The 20,808-nt window shown below is 48.9% G+C and overlaps 1 protein-coding gene across 1 annotated transcript in view; it reads left to right on the top strand.

Moving 5' to 3' along the window:
- The window catches only part of ADAMTS17 (ADAM metallopeptidase with thrombospondin type 1 motif 17), a 389,915-nt gene extending 369,438 nt beyond the window's left edge, over positions 1–20,477 (top strand). The window contains exons 16-18 of the mRNA XM_064267055.1: positions 11,832–11,989; positions 17,048–17,207; positions 20,255–20,477. Coding sequence (XP_064123125.1) covers positions 11,832–11,989; positions 17,048–17,207; positions 20,255–20,394 — 458 coding nt within the window. The 3' untranslated portion in view covers positions 20,395–20,477. The remainder of the gene's footprint in view (positions 1–11,831; positions 11,990–17,047; positions 17,208–20,254) is intronic.
- The last annotated feature ends 331 nt before the right edge of the window (positions 20,478–20,808 follow it).

The following is a 20,808-nucleotide window of genomic DNA, read 5'->3' on the forward strand; positions in this document are numbered from 1 at the left end:
CATAATAACACATGTACCCAGAGTGGCCCAAACAGCACTGCCGTATTTGGCTGAAGTGCAGCCACCCTCCAGGTGAGGGTCGGGGGTGGGGACCACCAGTTGTGGATAGGAAGGAAGATGACAGAGTGAAGGAACTTGTGAGGAATCGGGACAGGGTTGATCCTGAGCCATCTGGGTTCCTTGCCTGACTTGTAGGAAGCCCCTGTGGGCCTGTCAATGGCTCTGGACACACCTCCTTAGCTGGAAAAAGACCAACAGCCCTAAATCTAACAGAAGTCCAGACGAAAACTGATTTTCACTGAGTGCTATGTCCCCAAACCCATAGAGACCAACTCCATTGATTTTAGGCACAAACACCTGTGTCTTCCTGTGCAAGGACTTGGTTCCATTCCAGACCAGTCTTCTTCATCGTAAACAGAACCATTCTTAAAACCTGAGAAGAATTAAATTGAACTCTTCTTAGCCAAAGAAGGGAGTCCTTGTGTGGTGAAAACAGTTAACCTGCGCGGCTGCTAGCCTAAAGGTTGGAGGTTTAAGCCCACCCAGAGGTGCCTCGGAAGAAAGGCCTGGCTATCTACTTCCAAAAGATCAGCCATTGAAAACCCTGTGGAGCGCAGTTCTACTCTGACACACACGGGGTCGCCATGAGTTGGAATCGACTCAACAGCAACTGGTAGGTATGTAGGTAACCCAAGAGACCTTTTGAGTGTATCCTAAGCTCAATCTCAATCTCCCCATCAGCCCCAGCAAAGCTGGCCCTGCTGCTGGAGCACCAGGGTGTGGTTGGAGGGCCAAGTCGAACCTCTGAGCGTTCTGTATGTGGGTCGGAAGCAGCAAACGCTGCTGCGGGACACAGCGATTCCCGAGGCTGCCTGTGCCTTAATTGACTGGGATAGAATGTTCTGCAGCCCGTGTTCTTCAGTCAGCGCTGGTCCCACATCCCTGTCTTGTGTTAAACTTCAGCTCGGAGGTGACTGGAATGTGTAAGACATAATCTCTCTGGCTTCAAACTTAAGAAATCGGTTATTTTTGCTAAATGGAAGCTGCCCATGGAACCCTTTAATTTCAAGTTTTATCACTGAGTTAAAAGAAAGTTCACGTCCTTGTCCATGTTCCTGCTTCTATAGACTTCACTAAAGTATCCAAGTCTCTCTTGGTAATGGTCTCTGTACTTAAGAAACTCATAGTCTAAGACAGACACAAAACAAATCTCTGATAGTCAGGTGTACAATGAAGACCACAATCATCTTATTTAAGAGTTAGAAAAAAAACAGAAACTAAGACAGCTCTAAACTCCTGCCCAGGGAAAGGCAGGCGTAGGGCTGGGAGCTCTCGTCTCCAGGTCCCCACAGTGGGACTCACTACATCCAGCGCCCTGCCATGTGTGACCCTGGTGTAATCCATGCAGCCCTGCCACCTCCAACACAGCTTTCCCCTTGTATGCCCACCACCCTGCCTCCTGGACGCTGGGAGTAGCCGCTGCCACACCTGCTACAGAGTGAGACCTGGCTGCCCCTCATGCTGACAGCCATGCCGGTCTTCATCTGGCCTGTGGGCTGTCATTACTCTGACACAAGCCCTGTGCCCACCTGGGTGGCACTCCTCTCCCCAGCCATCCTAGCTGGTGCTCTGCAAATAGAACAACGCTTACAACAGTGCTTTCTAAGATAGGGCCTTGTGCTGCTTCTGGCAGCCTCTCCAGGGTGACCACCTTTTTGATAAGTTCTCAGAGAGCTTTACCCTCGCTCCCCACCCTCCAGCCACTGAAGGAAATTGAGACAACTTCACCAGTGTTTGAGTCAGAAGCCCCATCACCCAGATCACACCCAAAGGGTGTTGTTAGTGGCCTTCTAGTTGGCTCCGACTCATGGCAGCACCATGTGCAACAGGATAAACCTTTCCCAGTCCTGCACCATCTTCACAATCGTGGTATGCGCGAGTCCACTGTTGTGGCTGCTGTGTAGTGCCTTCCAAGCTGGGGGGCTCCTCTTCCAGTGCTGTACCAGGCAATATTCTGTTGTGATCCATAGGGTTTTCATTGACTAATTTTCAGTAGACGATCACCAGGCCTTTCTTCCTAGTCTTAGTCTGGAAGCTGTGCTGAAACCTTCCACCATGGGTGACCCTGCTAGTATTTGAAATACTGGTGATATAGCTTCTAGCATCGCAGCAACATAAAAGCCATCACAGTGAGAGAGACCAAAAGACAGGTGGTGGACCCAAAAGTTACCCTTCTTTCTTAGCTATCTAGTGGTGCTATAACAGAAATACTACAAGTGGATGACTTTAACAAAGAGGAATTTATTTTCTCACAGTCTAGTAGGCCAGAAGTCCGAATTCAGGGCATTAGCTCCAGGGGAATGCCTTCTCTCTCGGTTGGCTCTGGAGGAAGGTCCTTCTCATCAATCTTCCCGTGGACTAGGAGATTCACCTCACAGGGACCCTGGGTCCAAAGGACACATTCTGTTCCCGACGCTGCTTTCTTGGTGGTAATAGGTCTCCCTGTCTCTCTGCTTGCTTCTCTGTTTTATATCTCAAAAGGAATTGGCTGAAGATACAATCCAATCTTGTAGATTGAGCCCTGCCTCATTAACATAACTGCCACCTATCCTACCTCATTAACATCATAGAGGTGGGATTTATAACACATAGATCACATCAGAGGACAAAGTGGTGGACGATCACACAATATTGGGAATCATGGCCCAGCCAAATTGACACACATATTTTTGCAGGGACACAATTCAATCCATGATAGCTTCCAAATGATATGTTGGCTCTCCTCTACCTTGGAGTGACTTCCATGGGAGACTCAGGTAGCCTTTGACCCCTTATTAAAAAATCATAATCCCAGTGTTCCAGGACCTGGCTCATTCTAAGGTCAGTTTATTGATTCTTCCACATATCACCAACAGATGGCCCTGCAAATAAGCCCCCTGGCATCCAATCCTGGCTTCTCAGAATTCCAGCTCCATTCCTGACCCCAGTGTCAGGGATCAGACTAAAATAGGAACTTAATCTCTACTTTCTGTGTCAATATAAGAATGACAGAAGAGGTCAGAACCCTTTACATCACTCTTCAGCTTTTCATTCCTATAGTAAAAATGAACTTTTCACTGAAACTCATTTTAGAGCCAGTTGAGTAATAAGTCGTGGTTGCTGCCCAGGGAGAGGAGCACTCATGATTATCTCTGTAGGCTCCTAAAGCTCAAAGGCCGCACATAGTAACACCAGGATTAATAACTCCCAATCATTAAACCCCTGCTGTGTTTTAGAGACCTTATCTCTAATCTCCCTTGTTGTTACTGCTAGTAGCCATCCAGCCTACTCCAACTTGTGGCGACCTCGCGTGCAACAGAACAAAACGTTGCCCTGTTCTGTACCATCTTCATGATAGTTGGTCTGCTCAAACCCATTGTTGTGGCCACTGTGTATTTTGAGTGCCTTCCAACCTAGGGAACTCATCTTCCAAAACTGTATCGGACAATATTGTGATCTATAGGGCTTTCATTGACTAGTTTTTAGAAGTACCTCTCCAGATCTTTCTTCCTACTCCGTCTTAATCTGGAAGCTCCACTGAAACCTGTCCACCATGGGTGACCCTGTTGGCATTTGAAATACCATTGGCATAGCTTCCAGCATCACAGAAACATGCAAGCCACCACAGTACAACAAACTGACAGAGGCTGTTGGCTAATCCCTCCTAGTGTACTGCAGAGTATCCCTAGTCTCAAGTATTTCTAGGCTCTAAGGGGTTCTCTGGTGCAGTGGCTAAGAGCTTGGCTGCTAACCAAAAGGAAGGCAGTTCGAATCCACCAGCTGCTCCTTGAAAACCCTATGGGGCAGTTCTACTCTGTCATATAGGGTCACTATGAGTCAGAATCAACTGAACAACAACGGATTTTTTTTTTTAAAGGGTTCTGTAGTAGCAGACCCAATTTCTCGTCAGTAGTGAGTGTAGACCTGGAATCCAAATCTGAGCCTACTGTCATATGTGGAGCTTCTCAGAATGGCTCTGAGGTGTTCAATCACAAGAGGAGATGGACTGGTAGAGAAGACTATTGACTGGAGAGCACGTGTTAAACCTGCCCACTTACTATGTGGACCTCAGAGAAGCGAGTTCCCATTCTAGAAACTAAGCTAATGTCCTAGGATGGCTTCTCAACTCCCACATCTTAGAAATCATAATCCAGGGCCTGGCGTGCCAACAAAGCCCAAGTGTGAAGGTGGTCCATGCTTGTTAGATTCCTAAAGTCAGTTCAAATAGGGCTTGTTTCCACTCAGGGCTGGGTGCTCTGGAAGGCAACCCAGTGTATCGGTGAATAGCTCGCACATTTGCTGGGAGCAGTTGCTGAAGAATTCCGCCCCACCTACCATCAACCCACGCGGCTGGCTGGCTGGCGCTCTGCTCGAAACCACCTGGAACAGGAAATGCCTCTGCAGTTTGTATCCATAGCTGAGGACGGCGCTGGCCAGACTCTGAGTGAAAATAAAAGGCGTTGCTGACTTGATGCCAGGAGCAGCAGTCGGTTGACTGTGGGTCAGGTCCTTCAGTTGCATCCAGAATGGAGAGAAGAACAGACCCCATTGTCTGCACAGCTCCGTGCCCCAAGAGGGAGAGGAGGTAGGGTCATGCCTCTGCCACTGGTCCCCGCCAGCTCTGAAGGGGAGCCCTGCCCTCCCATCAGCAGTGCCCCTCCTGATTCCCCAGAATGGCTCACGATCTCCCAGAAATGGTGTGTAAATATCCACAGAGAGAAAAAAAAACTCAAAATGGAAATGGACTTCAGCGCGTGACCTCAAGTTCCACGTCATTGAGAAGCTCCTGTCCCGCCGTAATATCAAAGGAAAGAGCACACACACCCTCATGGGATGCCCCTGTGAGAGTCTCTAGCTGTCGAGAGGCTCTTCGTGGCTTCTGAGCAAAATATACAAAAGAAAGTGCTGCTTTATTTTGGACAGTGATTTAAAACATCAAACCTCTGGCTCAGGCAAAAACGGCAAGCGAAAATCTCCTCCCAGGAAACACGAACTTCTAACTTCACAAGCCGGATCAGATCACATGGAAAGTCCTTGTTCTTTTTTTTTTTTAACAGCTTTGCTGAGATATAACTTGCATACCATACAATTCACTCATTTACAGTGTACAGTGGTTTCCAGTGTATTCACAGTGTGCAAACATCACCACAATCAATTTTACCACCCCCCAAAAGAAACTCTATGTCTTAGCAGTCACTGTGTATTTCTCCACCATGCCCCCAGCCCTAGGCCACCACTAATCTACTTTCTGCCCGTATGGATCTGCCTATTCTGAAGGCTTTGTATGGATGGAATGGTACAATACATAGTCTTCTGTGACTGGCTTCTTTCACTTAGCATTAACTCTGTCATTTGCCTGTAGTATCAGAGCACTTCTAATCATCTTAATAGCCCCTGTTTAAAAACCCTGATTTCAGCTACAAGCTAATCAAAATGCTTACAGACAAAGAGGGCGTGAATATACTTGTTGATGCCCAGACATGCAAAGGAGCAGGAACTTGGCGGGGGTGGGGGGCGGCAAAGCTTATTTTACTTGGGGGGAAGTCTTTTTAAGAATACAACATTATGAATGGAACCTTGGAAAGGGCTTGTGCAAGTGAAGTGCCCTGAGCTGAGCTTCACCGGCTCCAGCAAACCCTCCCCTGGGAAGCTCGCTCGAGCTGTGGAGACAGAGTTGGAGGAGCCCAAGGCTGCTGCATAAAGGTGTAGGAGGTGAACAGCTCTCGGAGCTTGCTCTCGGGAGCCTATGTGGCCCCGCACAGGCATTTTATCACTGGAATCCACATTAAACCTATTTATTCACTGCTAAAAATGGTCTTGCTATCTCAACAGTCCGATCTCTGAGGTTGGAGCTTCACCGCTTTAAAGCAATGTAAAACCAGTTCCCATTGAGTCAGCTCTGACTCATGGTGACCTCATGTGTGCCAGAGTAGAACTCTGCTCCATAGGGTTTTCAGTGGCTGATTTCTCAGAAGTAAATCACTAAGCCTTTCTTCCCAAGTGCCTTTGAGTGGACTCAAACCTCCAACCTTTCAGTTAGCGGCAGAGCCCATTAACCGGTTGCACCCACCAGAGGTTCCTGAAGGAATGTAAGGTGCTGTAATTCTGCAGGAAGTTCCAATTTTTCGGCACCAACCAGCATGTTTTGAATCTTGCTGAGTGAATCAGTCACCGACGTAAATGGGGTTTGAAGCGTTCCCCATGCCTTTGGGACTGCCAACTTCCTGCTTTTAACTCTGCCGCTGGGTTTTGCTCTCATTGTGAAATGCATAAATGATTGTTGTTGTGAGCAAGCTGTCCAGGGAAAGGAGTGCCAGCCTCTGAGATGGAGAGGCCGAGTGACCATCGCGAAGGTCTCTTTGCAGTTTGCAGCCGCTCTTCAGATGGCCGCATGCAGTGCTTGGGAGCACAGAGTGTATCCTTTCTGGGGCCAGGAGAGCTCGTCCCTCTCCTAGAGCTGTGACAGTGTGAGATTTCAGCACCTCAGCGGCTCCAGAGCAGGACCTCACAGCAAAGTGGAGCTCCAGCAGCGACAGCATGGTTTGCCAGGGCAGCTTATCTCCTCCCACCCCCCACTCGGTGGTGTCCTGTGTGTGACTGGAAATCAGCCAGGGAGGCAGTACTTTCTCTGACTCATGGTGACCCCATGCACAATGGAGTGAAATGTTGCCCAGTCCTGTTCCATCTTCATGATCGCTGGTGTGTCTGAGTGTTTGCACCCTGAAATCAACAAGTGCTATAAACTCGGGCTTTTTCCTCCAGAGAGCTGGTTGGTACAGCACACCACAGCCTGGCATGTTTCTCCCATCCATCTGCCCATATTGTTCTAGATTAGCCCACTAACCACAGCTCACCTTTCCAACTTTCCTCTCTTCCTTGAACCCCATGGAGTAGCTCCTTCGTGGCCTCCCTGACCCACCCAGCGGACCAGCTCCCGAAATCCTGCCTCCATCCACACATCTGCACACAGCCACTTCAGACAAACAAGACCCTGCTCCAGGGACCAGGGGGATGCAGACCCCCAAGCCCAGGCTGGCCTTGCAGGCACGTGTGGTAGTTGTGGCTGCTGCCCACCGCCCCCGTACCTCTCGGGCACCTCTGCCTGGCTGAGGAAGCATCCTGGACCTCCCACACCGGCCCCACACCTGTGGACAGGGCATGTTGGGAGGAGCTTGTCAGCATCATCTCCAGGGATGCCCCCTGCCCTAGCCCCATCCTTCCCACTCATGGCCTCCCAGAGCTTTGCCATGGACATGGAGGCAGGTAGTTTTCAGTTTATAATTTACTTTTTAGCATCTTTCAAAAAAGGCCATGGAGCGCCATAAACAAGGTTGGGTGAGAAAGGGCATTAGTGCCGGGACTGGAGCGGAGGCCCAAGGACAGGTTAAGGCATGGCTAGAGTGTGCCAGTCCTTCTAAACCCCAGGTGGGTACTAAGCATCTGTTGGTAAGAAGCCTGGGGTGATATTCTTGAGCCCACAATAGTATTTTTCTTTCTCCACCTGCCCTGCCTCCATTATTGGTGGTGGTTTTTTTTTTTTTTTTTTTTTAATCTACCTTCAGAAGGCACATGTGAATGCCAAACTCAGTTCTTAGCTGCTGAGAATCAGTTTCAGGCACTGCTGGGTCTAGAGGCTTGACATGATGCCATGGGAGTATTGACACCCATGAGAAACAGTCTCTCTTGGCATTACTGTCCTCTCTGAGGTGACTTTACTCTGCTGGAAAATTTAGCCCTGTTTTAAGTCTCTGGGCAACGCGGTGGAAAGAAATCTTCTTCCCAAGGTGAGCGAAGTCTTGGAAGTACCCTCATCGTCCAGGGTTGTGTGATGGACCCATCCCTGGAGCTGCGGTGGAGTTAGGGCTCAGCCCCACATAACTGGAGGAAGAGCGTGTCCCCCAAGGAAAATCAGGGAGCCGTTACTTGAAAAAGGAGAGAGAGAGATGCTGGGCAGTGGACACACTAGATGTTTCCAACAGCATGAAACGGAACAAGGTCAGACCCTCACCCCTGTCTTCTAAGCCCAAGACCTGGCCAGGGCACTGACTGTGGGAGCTGGTCAGTGGGTGTGGTGGGCAGAGACAGGGAGAGCGTGGCCGCTCCAGTGCCCTCCTGGCCTTTGTGTGGGACGTTGGTTCTCTGAGGTGGGCCCAAGAGTGAGTGTGGTCAGCTTACAGCTTTTAAGAAACTTGTGCTTGTTTCTCTGACTCAATGACCGGGAATCTCAAAGTATCTCCTACCCTAACAATAACAGCAAAACGCAAGTCTTGCTCCCCTTCTCCATCCTTCTGTAGCCACTCTTTGTGTCTCATCTCGTTTTCACAGACAAACTTCTGAGAAGAATATTCCTTCACCTTCCACCAGCCTCTCCTCACTGCTGTGTCTCCCTTCACTCCTCCGCCCCACCACGGAGGTCCATCTCGGCAACAGTCTGCCTCCACAGCACACATAGCACCCAGCTACTTCTCCCACCTACTTTCCTTATGAGCTCAGCATGGAGGGTGCCTCTCCCAGGGAACCTTCTCCAAGTCCCTCCTGCCACCCCCCCGAACATACCCAGGGCCCTGGGCTCACTCCTGTCACAGGGCTTATCATATTTTATTATGTTTACCTGTTTTCTTACCTGTCTCCCTAAGAGCAGGAGCTGTGTTTTTAGCCCAATCCTAGTGGGTTGACCAGTGCCCACACTGACGAAACCTCAGAGGAGAGTGACGTGTTGGTGGGGGGGGGGGATGCGTTTGCTGCTCTGTATGTTTCCCCACCTTGTTCCTTCTGGGGTTTTTTTTAGGAGACTCTGACCCCTAGTTTTATCTGTCCGCTACTTCCTCCCACCATCCCTCTGTGGCGGCATGAGTGTTGCCATAATGCTAGAAGCTATGCCACTAGTATTTCAAAAAGCCTCAGGATCACCCACGCTGGACAGGTTTCAGCAGAGCTTACAGACTAGGAAAAAAGGCCTGGAGATCTATTTCTGAAAATTAGCTAATGGAAACCCTGTGGATCACAACAGAACATCGTTGCGTATGGAGCTGCAAGATGCGCTGTCTAGACTGGAAGGCACTCAAAATCTGCAGCAATGGAATCAAGCGTGCCGATGACCGTGAAGATGGTGCAGGATCAGGCGATGTTTTGTTCTGTTTTATGTGGAGTCACCATGAGTCAGAGCTGACTCGATGGCAACTAATAACAAATTCCCACCAGCTTTTTCTGATTCCTGAAACCAAATACATGCTTATGCAGCCTGCAGGGAATTTGAAAGAACAGCACAGTGGACACCCCTCCGCCCATCACTCAGATTCACCAGTGGTCCACCCAGTGGTCCACATACCAAGTGTAATTTAGGTTATGAGTTCACTGGAACTTTGGGAAATCTGTGGAATTACTTATTTTCACAAGGATACAGAACATGAGACCCTGTAGCGGTTAGAACCTGGAGTTTGTTTCCTTTGAGAACATGCCTTACATTTTCACATCTCAGCATTTTTTATAAAACTGGACCGATGCTGTAGTCTACGAATGTGGGAATTGGAAACAGGGGCAGTGATATGAGTGCTGGACTTGATGTATTTAGGTTCAGGTCTCCACTCAACAACGTGATAGCTGTGTGACTTTAGGCAAGTTACTTAACCTCTCTGTGCCCCATTTCCTCATCTGTAAACTGAGGAAAACAACCCTTGACCCTATAGGTTGTTGGGAAGATTAAATGGGTAAAAGTCTATGAAGGGCCTAAGCCAGAGAATGAGCTCCTTAAATGGTGGTTTACAGATGGTGGAGGAAGAGAAAAAGGAGAAGAAATTTGGGGTATCCCAGCCTTCTCATCTCCCTTTGGTAGCCAGGAAGTTTCAATAGCAGGTAGAATTTCTCGAAGGGAAACAGATTCTCTTCCAAGTGGTGGAGCTTTTCCTTCCTCACCCTTCCCTGGAGTCCTGTAATCCTCCACCGGTCACTGCGCACAGCCAGCCGGGATGGAAACCCCGATTGGAAGTCACTCTAGCTGGAAAGCAGCCCTTTCAGCTTCTCTCTTGGTTCCTCCTGGCGGTTTCTATAAGCCAGGAATCATGAGCATCCCTTCTGGGTTTGCCAGGAGAACGTGCTGGGCAGGAGCAAGCATTGGGGCCACATTGTCCTGTCCGGCATCACGTAGCTAGTAACGGAATCACGGGGTCCTAACCCCAGCCTGGGGCCGATGAATTCAGGGTTAACTGAAACCCGTTTTTGGTTTCAACTCTCATTATTCACAGCCTGTATTAAGCATGGGCATCTTATTTAACCAGAGAATAGAGAATAATCTGCTTTTGGTGATGTGAACTGAGTGGTACCCTAAAGTGACTAAGAGCAATGGGGGGTTTCAGGGAGCCCAGCTATGCATGCAGGGAGCGTGGGCACTGGGCTGAGGGTGCCCTGGGAGCCTGTTTTTCTGACATGAACTTGCTATCACGTCTTAGCTTGTCATCTGCCACCTTCTCATAGATGCTGAAATACCCCCCAGTGAGTTATTTCTCTAAAAACGAAACAATTTCACTGCACGTTGTCCTCCTCATGAGAACAACGTGGACTCTAAACCTAACTAAAGGGACAAAGGCTAGAATAAGTCACTGGTGAACACTTCAGGGTTAAATATATACATCTCTCATGAAAAACCAAGTTTTTGCTTATGACCAATCAGCAAGATGCTGGTTCCCGGAATACAGACGTAAAAGACCACATATTGTATAATTCCGTTTGTATGAAATGGTCAGAGTAGGCAAATCCATAAAGACAGAGAGTACATCAGTGGAGTTTGTGGGGAAATAGAAAGTGACTGCAAATAGGCATGGGGTTGCTTTTTGAGGTGATGAAAAAATGTTCAATAATTGATAGTGGTGATGGCTGCCCGACTTGGTGAATAACCTAAAAACCAGTGAATTGTACACACTTAGGTGAGTTGTGTCATATGTAAATTATATCTCAGTAATGCTGTTATTAAAAAAAAAACGCTGGTTCCATCTACCTCCCAACATGTGTTTGTACCAAGTGGATGTGTAAACGACCAAACCTGCAAACCTCCCTCTGCAGGGTGGTGTGTACAGGAGCACATCCCCAATACTTGGGGCCCCACCAGCCTGGCATCTGCCAGGCATTACTGCTGCATCTGTAGGACTGCTCAGGTTTTAAAACACAAATATCTAGTAGAACAACAATTGTTCTTTGCCTAGCACAAGAGTATCAGATCCTTAAGAGATATTTGAGTTAGGCTGCCTGCCTTAAATAGCTCCAGGCAGGTCACAGGACGGAGTCCCTGGGTGGTGGAAATGGTTAACACGCTCAGCTGCTAACCTAAAGGTTGGCGGTTTGAATCCACCCAGAGGATACTCGGAAGAAAGACCTGGCTATCTACCTCTGAAAAATTAGCCATTGAAAACTGTATGGAGCCCAGTTCTGTTCAGACATACACGGGGTCACCACGCATCGGAATAAACTTGATTGGCAACTGGACAAAAAAAGATAATAGTAAAATGAACTGATGTGTTGTCTTTTACACATTAAAATAGGATTGAGTCATGAGGCAGAAAATCACCTACTCTGTAAGTTTGATTGGGCTGCGTTGTTTCCATCCTCTGCCGCTCCTCCCGTGCCTCCACTGTTCTGACCTCGCTTGAGGCAAGGAGCCCATGATGGAAGCTGCGGTGACATGGCCGCCCTCCCCAGGGGAGCCTACCCATTTTAAACTTCCCTCCCCTCACGATGTCCAGATGTCCCTTAAGAAGGTCCGAGTTGCTTCCTCATTCCACTCTGTTTGATTTCCCACCTAGCCCTCAAAGACTCCAGTAAGAGATCCATCAACAGCGACTGGAAGATCGAGCTCCCGGGAGAGTTTCAGATCGCTGGCACGACCGTCCGCTATGTCAGAAGGGGCCTGTGGGAGAAAATGTCTGCCAAGGGACCAACCAAGATACCGCTGCATCTGATGGTGAGTCAGTGTGAGCTTTCGTGTGTCTCAGGAGGGACGGCTCACGGACGTCGACCAGTCCACCTTCCTGGGGCCTCGGAGTGGGGGCGATACATGCCTTCTGGTTCCTGGGGTTTTACGGGGCTACTTGCTGCTTAGACCTCCCTCTTGGCCGGCTCTTATCTAACCCCTTCACTGCATGCTTTAGCGTTCCCCTCTCCCGAACCATCCCTGTGGCCCTTGGCTGGCAGTGCTCCCATCTCGTTCAAAAGGAACTGCGTCCAGGAAGGAAATGTTGGGCCACGTGGCAGCCGGGGAGACTTGGCCTCATCTGCAGGCAGCCCCGCTCAGAGCCTGAGGTTTTATATCAGGTGGCAGGATACGTAGATCTGCCCCACAGTTGGTGCCTGCACATTACAAACTACCTTTTGGAAATGAATTGTTGACTCTATTTCCAAACCGACATCACTCAGCTTTCCCAGACTCGGCTTGAACAGGCATTTGGAAATCAGGAGGAAGAGCCAGGCTCGCCATGTGTGTTTACTTCCCTGGTGGTCTCTAGAAACTTGTGATCTTATATCTCATCTGTTGTCTTGGGCGAGGAGTCCCTGGTGGCACAAACGGATAAGTGCTTAACTACTAACTGAAAGGTTGGCCGTTGAAACCCACCCAGAGACACTGCAGAAGAAAGTCCTGGCAGTCTGCTTCCAAAAGGTCACAGCCTTTTTTTTTTTTTTTTAATAATTTTATTGTGCTTTAACTGAAAGTTTACAAATCAAGTCAGTCTCTCACACAAAAACCCATATACACCTTGCTACACACTCCCAGTTACTCTCCCCCTAATGAGACAGCCCACTCTCTCCCTCCACTCTCTCTTTTCGTGTCCACTTCACCAGCTTCTAACCCCCTCCACCCTCTCATCTCCCTTCCAGGCAGGAGATGCCAACATAGTCTCAAGGGTCCACCTGATCCAAGAAGCTCACTCCTCACCAGCATCCCTCTCCAACCCATTGTCCAGTCCAATCCATGTCTGAAGAGTTGGCTTTGGGAATGGTTCCTGTCCTGGGCCAACAGGAGGTCTGGGGGCCATGACCACCGGGGTCCTTCCAGTCTCAGTCAGACCATTAAGTCTGGTCTTTCTATGAGAATTTGGGGTCTGCATCCCACTGCTCTCCTGCTCACTCAGGGGTTCTCTGTTGTATTACCTGTCAGGGCAGTCATCGGTTGTAGCCAGGCACCATCTAGTTCTTCTGGTCTCAGGATGATGTAGTTTCTGGTTCATGTGGCCCTTTCTGTCTCTTGGGCTGGTAATTACCTTGTGTCCTTGGTGTTCTTCATTCTCCTTTAATCCAGGTGGGTTGAGACCGATCGATGCATCTTAGATGGCTGCTTGCTAGCGTTTAAGACCCCAGACGCCACTCTTCAAAGTGGGATGCAGAATGTTAATAGATTTTATTATGCCAGTTGACTTAGATGTCCCCTGAAATCATGGTCCCCAAACCCCTGCCCCTGCTACGCTGGCCTTCGAAGCATTCAGTTTATTCAGGAAACTTCTCTGCTTTTGGTTTAGTCCAATTGTGCTGACTGGCCCTGTATTGTGTGCTGTCTTTCCCTTCACCTAAAGTAGTTCTTATCTACCAACTAATTAGTGAATACACCTCTCCCACCCTCCCACCCTCCCTCCTCTTGTAACCACAAAAGAATGTTTTCTTCTCAGTTTAAACTGTTTCTCAAGTTCTTACAATAGTGGTCTTATACAATATTTGTCCGTTTGCAACTGACTAATTTCACTCAGCATAATGCCTTCCAGGTTCCTCCATGTTTTGAAATGTTTCACAGATTCCTCACTGTTCTTTCTCGATACGTAGTATTCCATTGTGTGAATATACCATAATTTATTTATCCATTCATCCGTTGATGGGCACCTTGGTTGCTTCCGTCTTTTTGCTGTTGTAAACAGTGCTGCAGTAAATGTGGGTGTGCATGTATCTGTTTGAAGGTCACAGTCTTAAAAGCCCTGTGGACCCCAGTTCTACTCTGCAGCACATGGGGTCACTGTGAGTGATAATTGACTCGACGGCATCCGTTCTGGTTTTGTCTGAAGAGGCACTCTGTGTGAGCCACGGAAACGTCTGATCATTCATCCTTCTAAAAACATCACAGATCTCCAAGGAAAAAAATAGCACCATTTTTTTCGTAGGGTCCAGGAGTTCTCGAGGCCAACTTCTGATGGTTCATAATTATTGATCCTGCATTTTGTTCCAAAGAACAGGATTTGTGGCAGCTTTTACATCTGTAATCAAAGCACATTTTGTCCTCAAGACTTGCCAACGTTTCTGCTTGGAAGCTCTTTTCCCCCGTTAATTTGTGGTTTCTGGCAACCTGCAGCTGTTCAAGTTAGGTGACACCTGACAGTCTCTCTGGCCACCTCCCAGGGATCTCCTGCAGAGACTGGCTCTACCCCTGACGGGCTCAGCACCATCACCCCGTCACCGGAGGCTGCCCCATGATGGCGCTAACCCCATAGGGATCTGATGAGATTCGAGCCAGCCAGTGTCCATGAGCAACATAAACTTGCAGAAATCTGCCAATGCAATATGCAGCCCATGAAATACATTGCAGATATGTTCTTGCAAGTTGGTTTCTGGTCATGAGAACCTGTCCCGGAGCCACTTCTCTGTGGTAAGGTTGTTTCCTAAGCCAGCTGCCGTCAGGTCAGTGCTGACTCATGGCGACCCCATGTGCATCAGCGTAGAGCTGTGCCCCACAAGGTTTTCAAGGCTGACTGTTTGGAAGTAGATCACTAGGCCTTTCTTTGGAGGTGCCTGTGGGTAGACTTGAACCTCCAACCTTCCGGTTAGCAGCCAAGCGAGTTAACCATTTGCATCACCCAGGGACTCCTAGTCATTAGAACAGATGCTCCAGTTCTGATTTAAAAAAAGGTATTCAGAGGAGCTGAACAAGGAGACAAAAGTGAAACCTGTTTAGAAACATCACTTCTTAACACGTGAATTTGCTTTTTCTAGCAAACACCAAGATGGGTATATTTTCCTTCTTTTCCAAAAAAACTTTTACAAGCTGAGCAAAGCATTAGCCTGTGACAGCAGATACGCAGCCTGGATTCATTTGGACCGTGATAAACAAAACCCAGAGAAAGCAAGTGCCGTCATTGAAGTTCCAGCCCTCGTTTAATAGTAGTCGTCTTTCTTCTTGAAATAGGATTGGTACTTCAAATTGTTAAACCTAGAAACGAAAGGGATGGTGCCCCTCTGCCTCCAAATAGAAAGCTGTTGTCCCCACACTGGGGCACACACATTGCTTGCAGAATCAGGAGCACCGGGAAAGCCACGGAGACGTGCATTTGAAACCGATTACAAACACACACACAAATTATATGTGGCCACGAAATTGCATGAAATTGGTTTCATATGGATTCTCAATTCACCAGTCTTATTCCCATACTGAGATAATAAAGATCTCTTTTAAAGCATGTTTTTTTTTTTTTTTCTCTCTCTCTCTTTTTAAACTGGAGGCATTTTTCCAAATGTGTTACTGCAAGTATATTTCTTGGAGAAGTGGCTACTTACACACTTAGGTCTGCTCTTGGCACTGCCACCCAGCAACCCAAGCCCTTGGAGGGCTGAGAGCTGCTCAGGAAGGAAGTCGCTCCCTATCTCTCTCACTTTCCACCTGACCTGCCCTGCACACTCCACCTCTAGCTCCTGCTGGCTTGTCCTCTCAGACCTGCTGGTTGGGAGTGAAATTGCTGGCTGCTTGGATCCAGGAGTGCACACAGGTTGCAAGCTCAGCCGGAAGGCACACAGTCCACAGCCAGGCCACTTTAAGTCCTACGATGGACTTGTTCTGACCCATGAGGCTGGTAGCACACCTGCTGTCCTTATAGGACTGGTTACATATGTTACCAAAGAGCAGACCCCATCGCTCTGCTCATTCCACCAGGATTGCAGATGGCTGCCCACACCCCCAGCTGCTGGCTCTAAGCCCTGAGCCAGCCCTTGCCATAAGCGCAGTCATCGTCCCAGCTCCCATAGCAGCAGGAATGGCATCTCTCCAGAGACCTCAGGGAAGGCTCATGCATCCTTGGGCCCCAGACAGACTTCCCCAAGGCTCCCCTGTGGTGGGTGTATTTTGCCCATGAACCTGCCTTCCCCCAGCCTCTGTGGACCAGCTATCACCACACAGCAGTGGTTAGTGATAGGGTAGCGAAGGACGATGTTCACCTTGAAAGAAGTGGAATAAAGCTACCTGCTCAGTGCCTTTCTAGGTAAAAGCCATATAGCTGTTTGTCTTGTCTGCAAAGGCAGCTGCATGGGTGAGTATGTGGACTGTGTGCTTTGCTCTGCATGGAGCAGCTCCCCAAGTAAAATGCAATAAAAACACCAGTTGCCATTGAGTCGATACTGACTCATGGTGACCCCAGGTGTGTCAGAGTAGAACTGTGCTCCATAGGGTTTTCAATGGCTGATTTTTCAGAAGTAGATTGCCAGGTCTTTCTTCCGAGGCACCTCTGGGTGGCCTCAAACTGCCATCCCTTCGGTTAGCAGCTAAGTGCATTAACCATTTGCATCCCCTACCCCCAAAAATAGAAGTTGCGATCGAGTCGATTCTGACTTAATGCTCCATAGGGTTTTCTTGTCTGTGATTTTTTACCGCAGCAGATCACCAGCCCTTTCTTCCACGGCAGCACTGGCTAGGTTTGAACTGCCAACCTTCAGGTTAATAGTGGAGCGCAAACAGTTTGCGTCACCCAGGGACTCCAAAATGCAGTTCGAGTCCATAAAGCTGCTCCTCCCTAGTCTAAGCTGGTCCTCTCTCCAGCAGGAAACACCCCTCTTGAGGGTTGCACACAACTTGCCCCCAAGGGCTCCAAAGGCTGAAATAAAGGCACGCCCCTCAACGGCAGTAGGAGGTTTCTAGACCGAATCTGCTTTGAAGCCCAGGGAAGAGTGGATGGCCTCTGGTAGAGAAACAGCCACAGTGGGGCTTGGTTTGCAAATTCAACAGCCCTGCGGGCTTTCGCTCCATTTCAAAATGCCTTTTATTTTGCTGCTGATCCAGGTGTTGTTATTTCACGACCAGAGTTACGGAATTCATTACGAATACACGGTTCCAGTAAACTACACTGCAGAAAATCAAAGTGAACCAGAGAAGCCCCAGGACTTGCAGTTCATCTGGACTCACAGCGGCTGGGAAGGGTGCAGCGTGCAGTGTGGAGGAGGTGAGCCGCTGGGGTCTTTGCTTAGGACAGGAGAAGTGCATTCAGGACACTCAGGGCAGCACATGTGGGGCCTGGGAAAGGCAGGCTCTGTAACCCATGTTCCCATGGGAACTTAGTCACGTCCCACTGAGAACCTCTGCACAGCGCTTGGCCAGAGCCTCCCAAATCCCCGCACGTTGGAGTCATTCCCACACTGCTGCGTGGCCCTCGACACGGGCCTCAGTGCTGACTGTAAACGGAGGCTTGGCCAGGGAATGGCTACGCCACAGCTGCGCCCAGGCTGACCCTGGGAATGATCAGAATATAGGCCTTTACCTGGTGCCATTGTTGGAGGTGCACCAGAGACTTTCTTTGCCCCCAAATAATTTTTCCTTGGCCCCAGTAACCAAACTTCATGAAGCAATGGGAGGAAAAAGTCCTACAAGCCAGGTGAAACGCCTTGAGCCTGAGACCTGGAGCCGCAGTTTTCTGCTGGACCTTAGCCAGTGACTTATCCTCTCTCTCTAAGCCTGAATTTCCCCCTATCTAGACTGGGGTGATCAGACTGTCCGCCTGCTGCAGGGGGCTGCAGGGTAAGCCAAGGCCACTATTACATTACAGAAAGTGATCCCAACTAAAGCAATAGGTTTGTCAGTGGGTTATTTAGTATAATCCCACTTGTCATCTTAGCAGGGTGCACAGCGGGGCCGTGGGAGAGGGGACACAGGAGGGGTGGATTTTGTTGGGCACAGATTTGGGAAGGAAGTCTGGCCTGGACTCTGGAATGCAACCCTGAGACTGGGCTGGCAGATAGAAACTGGGCATGGCCCCACCCAGCCCCGATCCTAAGCAGCTGTTTACTGCCAAGATGACATTTGTCAGCCACCCGATATGTACAGGATTGTTGTTCATTTAAGTGGCTTGTCCCTTTGCTGATAGGTTGGTCTTACAGCCATTGCATGATTGAGCCCATTAGACACTGCCAAGGACAGCTGTGAATCCCTTCTGTCTCCTGCTTTTCTTGGCTGCCTGTCCTCACTGTTTGTCCTCAGCCTCTTTCTCAGGCAGCCCCATGGAGGTTGTCATAACCTCAGATGTCATGTCAGTCCACTGTCCTCTCTGCACCTCTCCCTGAGAGACCCTGTCCCCCCGCCAGACCCTCAGCTGCCCCTCTGTGCTGAGGGTCCTCCAGCCTCCAAACCCGCCCAAAACCTGTACCCCTGGCTATAACCAGGCTTTTCCACTTGAGTGGCTTGCTATAAACTGAGTATGGTCAAATGGGGCAGTCAGCAGGCTCTCCTGGGCTGGGGGTCTGTTCTCCTTCTGTCAACTCTGGCCCGGTGACATGCTTACATGACACCAGTGAGTCCCAGCACCCGACACAGCTGTCAGACCTGTTCCCAAAGCTGAAATCTGACTTGAGGCCACTCCATGGTTTCGTTACACATTCTCAGCTGCAGTTATGGGCTGTAGGAGGCCCACAGTGTAGTTCAGAACTCCATCATGTTGAGATGTCTCCACATGACACATTCCCAGGGCAAAGAGCCAGCAAGGAGTCTGGGGTCCACATGGTTGTGTTTGATATCCTGTTAATCTTCTCAAATAATAATAATAATACCATATAGCTAATAGTAATGCTTTTTACCTACCCTCCATGCTCTCTTCCAAGCACTTTATGTGTTCATTAATTTTGACCATCACAGAAACACCATAAGGCACAGGGAGGCTAAGAAAGCTAGCCTGGTTGAGGAAACCGAGGTACAGAAGGCTTGGTAGCTAACCTGATAAAGGACATGGCTCCAGAGGCCACCCTCTTAGCTCCTAATCATTTGGCCTTCCTGCCAACGTTGTGGTCAACACCCAACAGACACACCAGGCTACATCCAATGGGGAGTGAGGGAAGCTTCCCAAGAACAGCATAAGTAGCAGTTGGCTGGCTGGACAAGTTCTCGGGTTGGTTCTAGAATTGTTGCCTGGAGGATACAGGACTATGTGTCCCCTGGACAAGCTTCCCTGTCCATCGCTTCCCCCAGCAAGTGGGAATTCTGTAGTAGGCAGTTGTGCTCTCTGATGGGGATTGATGTGTTGCTGTTGTTATTAGTTGCCATCAAGTCGGCTCCAACTCATGACGACCCCACGTACAGCAGAAAGAAGCGTTGACCAGTCCTGTACCATCTTCGCAATCATTGGTTATGCTCAAGTCAGTTGTTGTGGCCACCATACATTTTGAGTGACTTCTAGGGGGAAACCCTGGTGGCATAGTAGTTAAGTGCTACAGCTGCTCACCAAAAGGTTGCCAGTTCAAATCCACCAGGCACTCTTTGGAAACTCTATGGGGCAGTTCTGCTCTGTTCTATAGGGTCGCTATGAGTCAGAATCGATTCGATGGCAACAGGTTTGGTTTTTTGTTTTTGTTTTTTTTTTTGGTTTCTAACTTAGCTAGCTCATCTTCCAGCACTCTATCAGACAGTATTCCATTGTGGTCCACAGGGTTTTCATTGACTAATTTTCAGAAGTAGATCACTAGGCCTTTCTTCCTAGTCTGTCTTAGTCTGGAAGCTCCACTGAAACCTGCAGGTTACTCCACCACGGGTGACCTGATGGTATATGAATTACTGTGACATAGCTTCCAGCATCATAGCAACATGGAAGCCACTGCAGTACAAGAAACTGGCAGACAGGTGGTGGGAGGGCCGATGTACAGGTGTTTAATATCTACATAGACTTAAACATCAAACAAATAATAAGATAGGCAAACTTTGGTGCAATTTAAAGACCCCAGTCAGAACTTTGGATCCACTAACTCCCAAGTTGTCCAGGGACACAGCTGACATGAGGTGGTGCCACTTTCTGACCCAGTTCTAGAATCTTTCTCCTGCCCCATTCTGCCCAGCCATGACTTACACACCCTCATCCCTAAGATGACAGTTCTTCCACTCTGACAACCAGTAAGCATTAGAACAGTCACTTTAAATATCAAACCGATCAAAAGTGGCACTCCGTAAGCATGAGTGGCCTTTCGGGTTTGTGTGGCCCAGCCTCTCAGCTCCATGTGGTTTGGTTTCCAGGGGAACGCAGAACCATTGTGTCTTGCACGCGGATTGTTAACAAGACCATGACCCTGGTGAACAACAGTGACTGCCCTCCAGCAAGCCGCCCGGAGCCCCAGGTCCGGAGGTGCAACTCACATCCGTGCCAGACATGGTAAGGAGCTTGCTTCTGTAGCTTAGATCCCTTGGGCCTTGTGGCAGTACTGCCCGTGAATGGGGAGACAGAAACACCATTTACACCACAGTACCATCGTATGCCACGTTTCCCGTTTTTCTATGATTATTGTTCAGTGACTCCTGCTGGCTCAAAATACTGAACTTCCGGCTACTGAGCTGGAGCCTGTTGCCATCAAGTTGATTCCAACTCATAATGAGCCCCTGTGTTTCAGAGTAGAACTGTGCTCCCCAGGGTTTTTAATGAGTAATTATTTCAGAAGATCACTAGGCCTTTCTTCTGAGGCATCTTCTCTGGATGGATTTGAACGACCAACCTTTTGGTTAGTAGCTGAGTGTTTAGTAATTTGCGCCGCCCAGCAACTCCTACTAAGCCAGACCTCTGATGGAAATGTACA

This window comes from Loxodonta africana, chromosome 13, assembly GCF_030014295.1.
Source record: "Loxodonta africana isolate mLoxAfr1 chromosome 13, mLoxAfr1.hap2, whole genome shotgun sequence".
In the NCBI taxonomy this organism is placed as follows: Eukaryota; Metazoa; Chordata; class Mammalia; order Proboscidea; family Elephantidae; genus Loxodonta; species Loxodonta africana.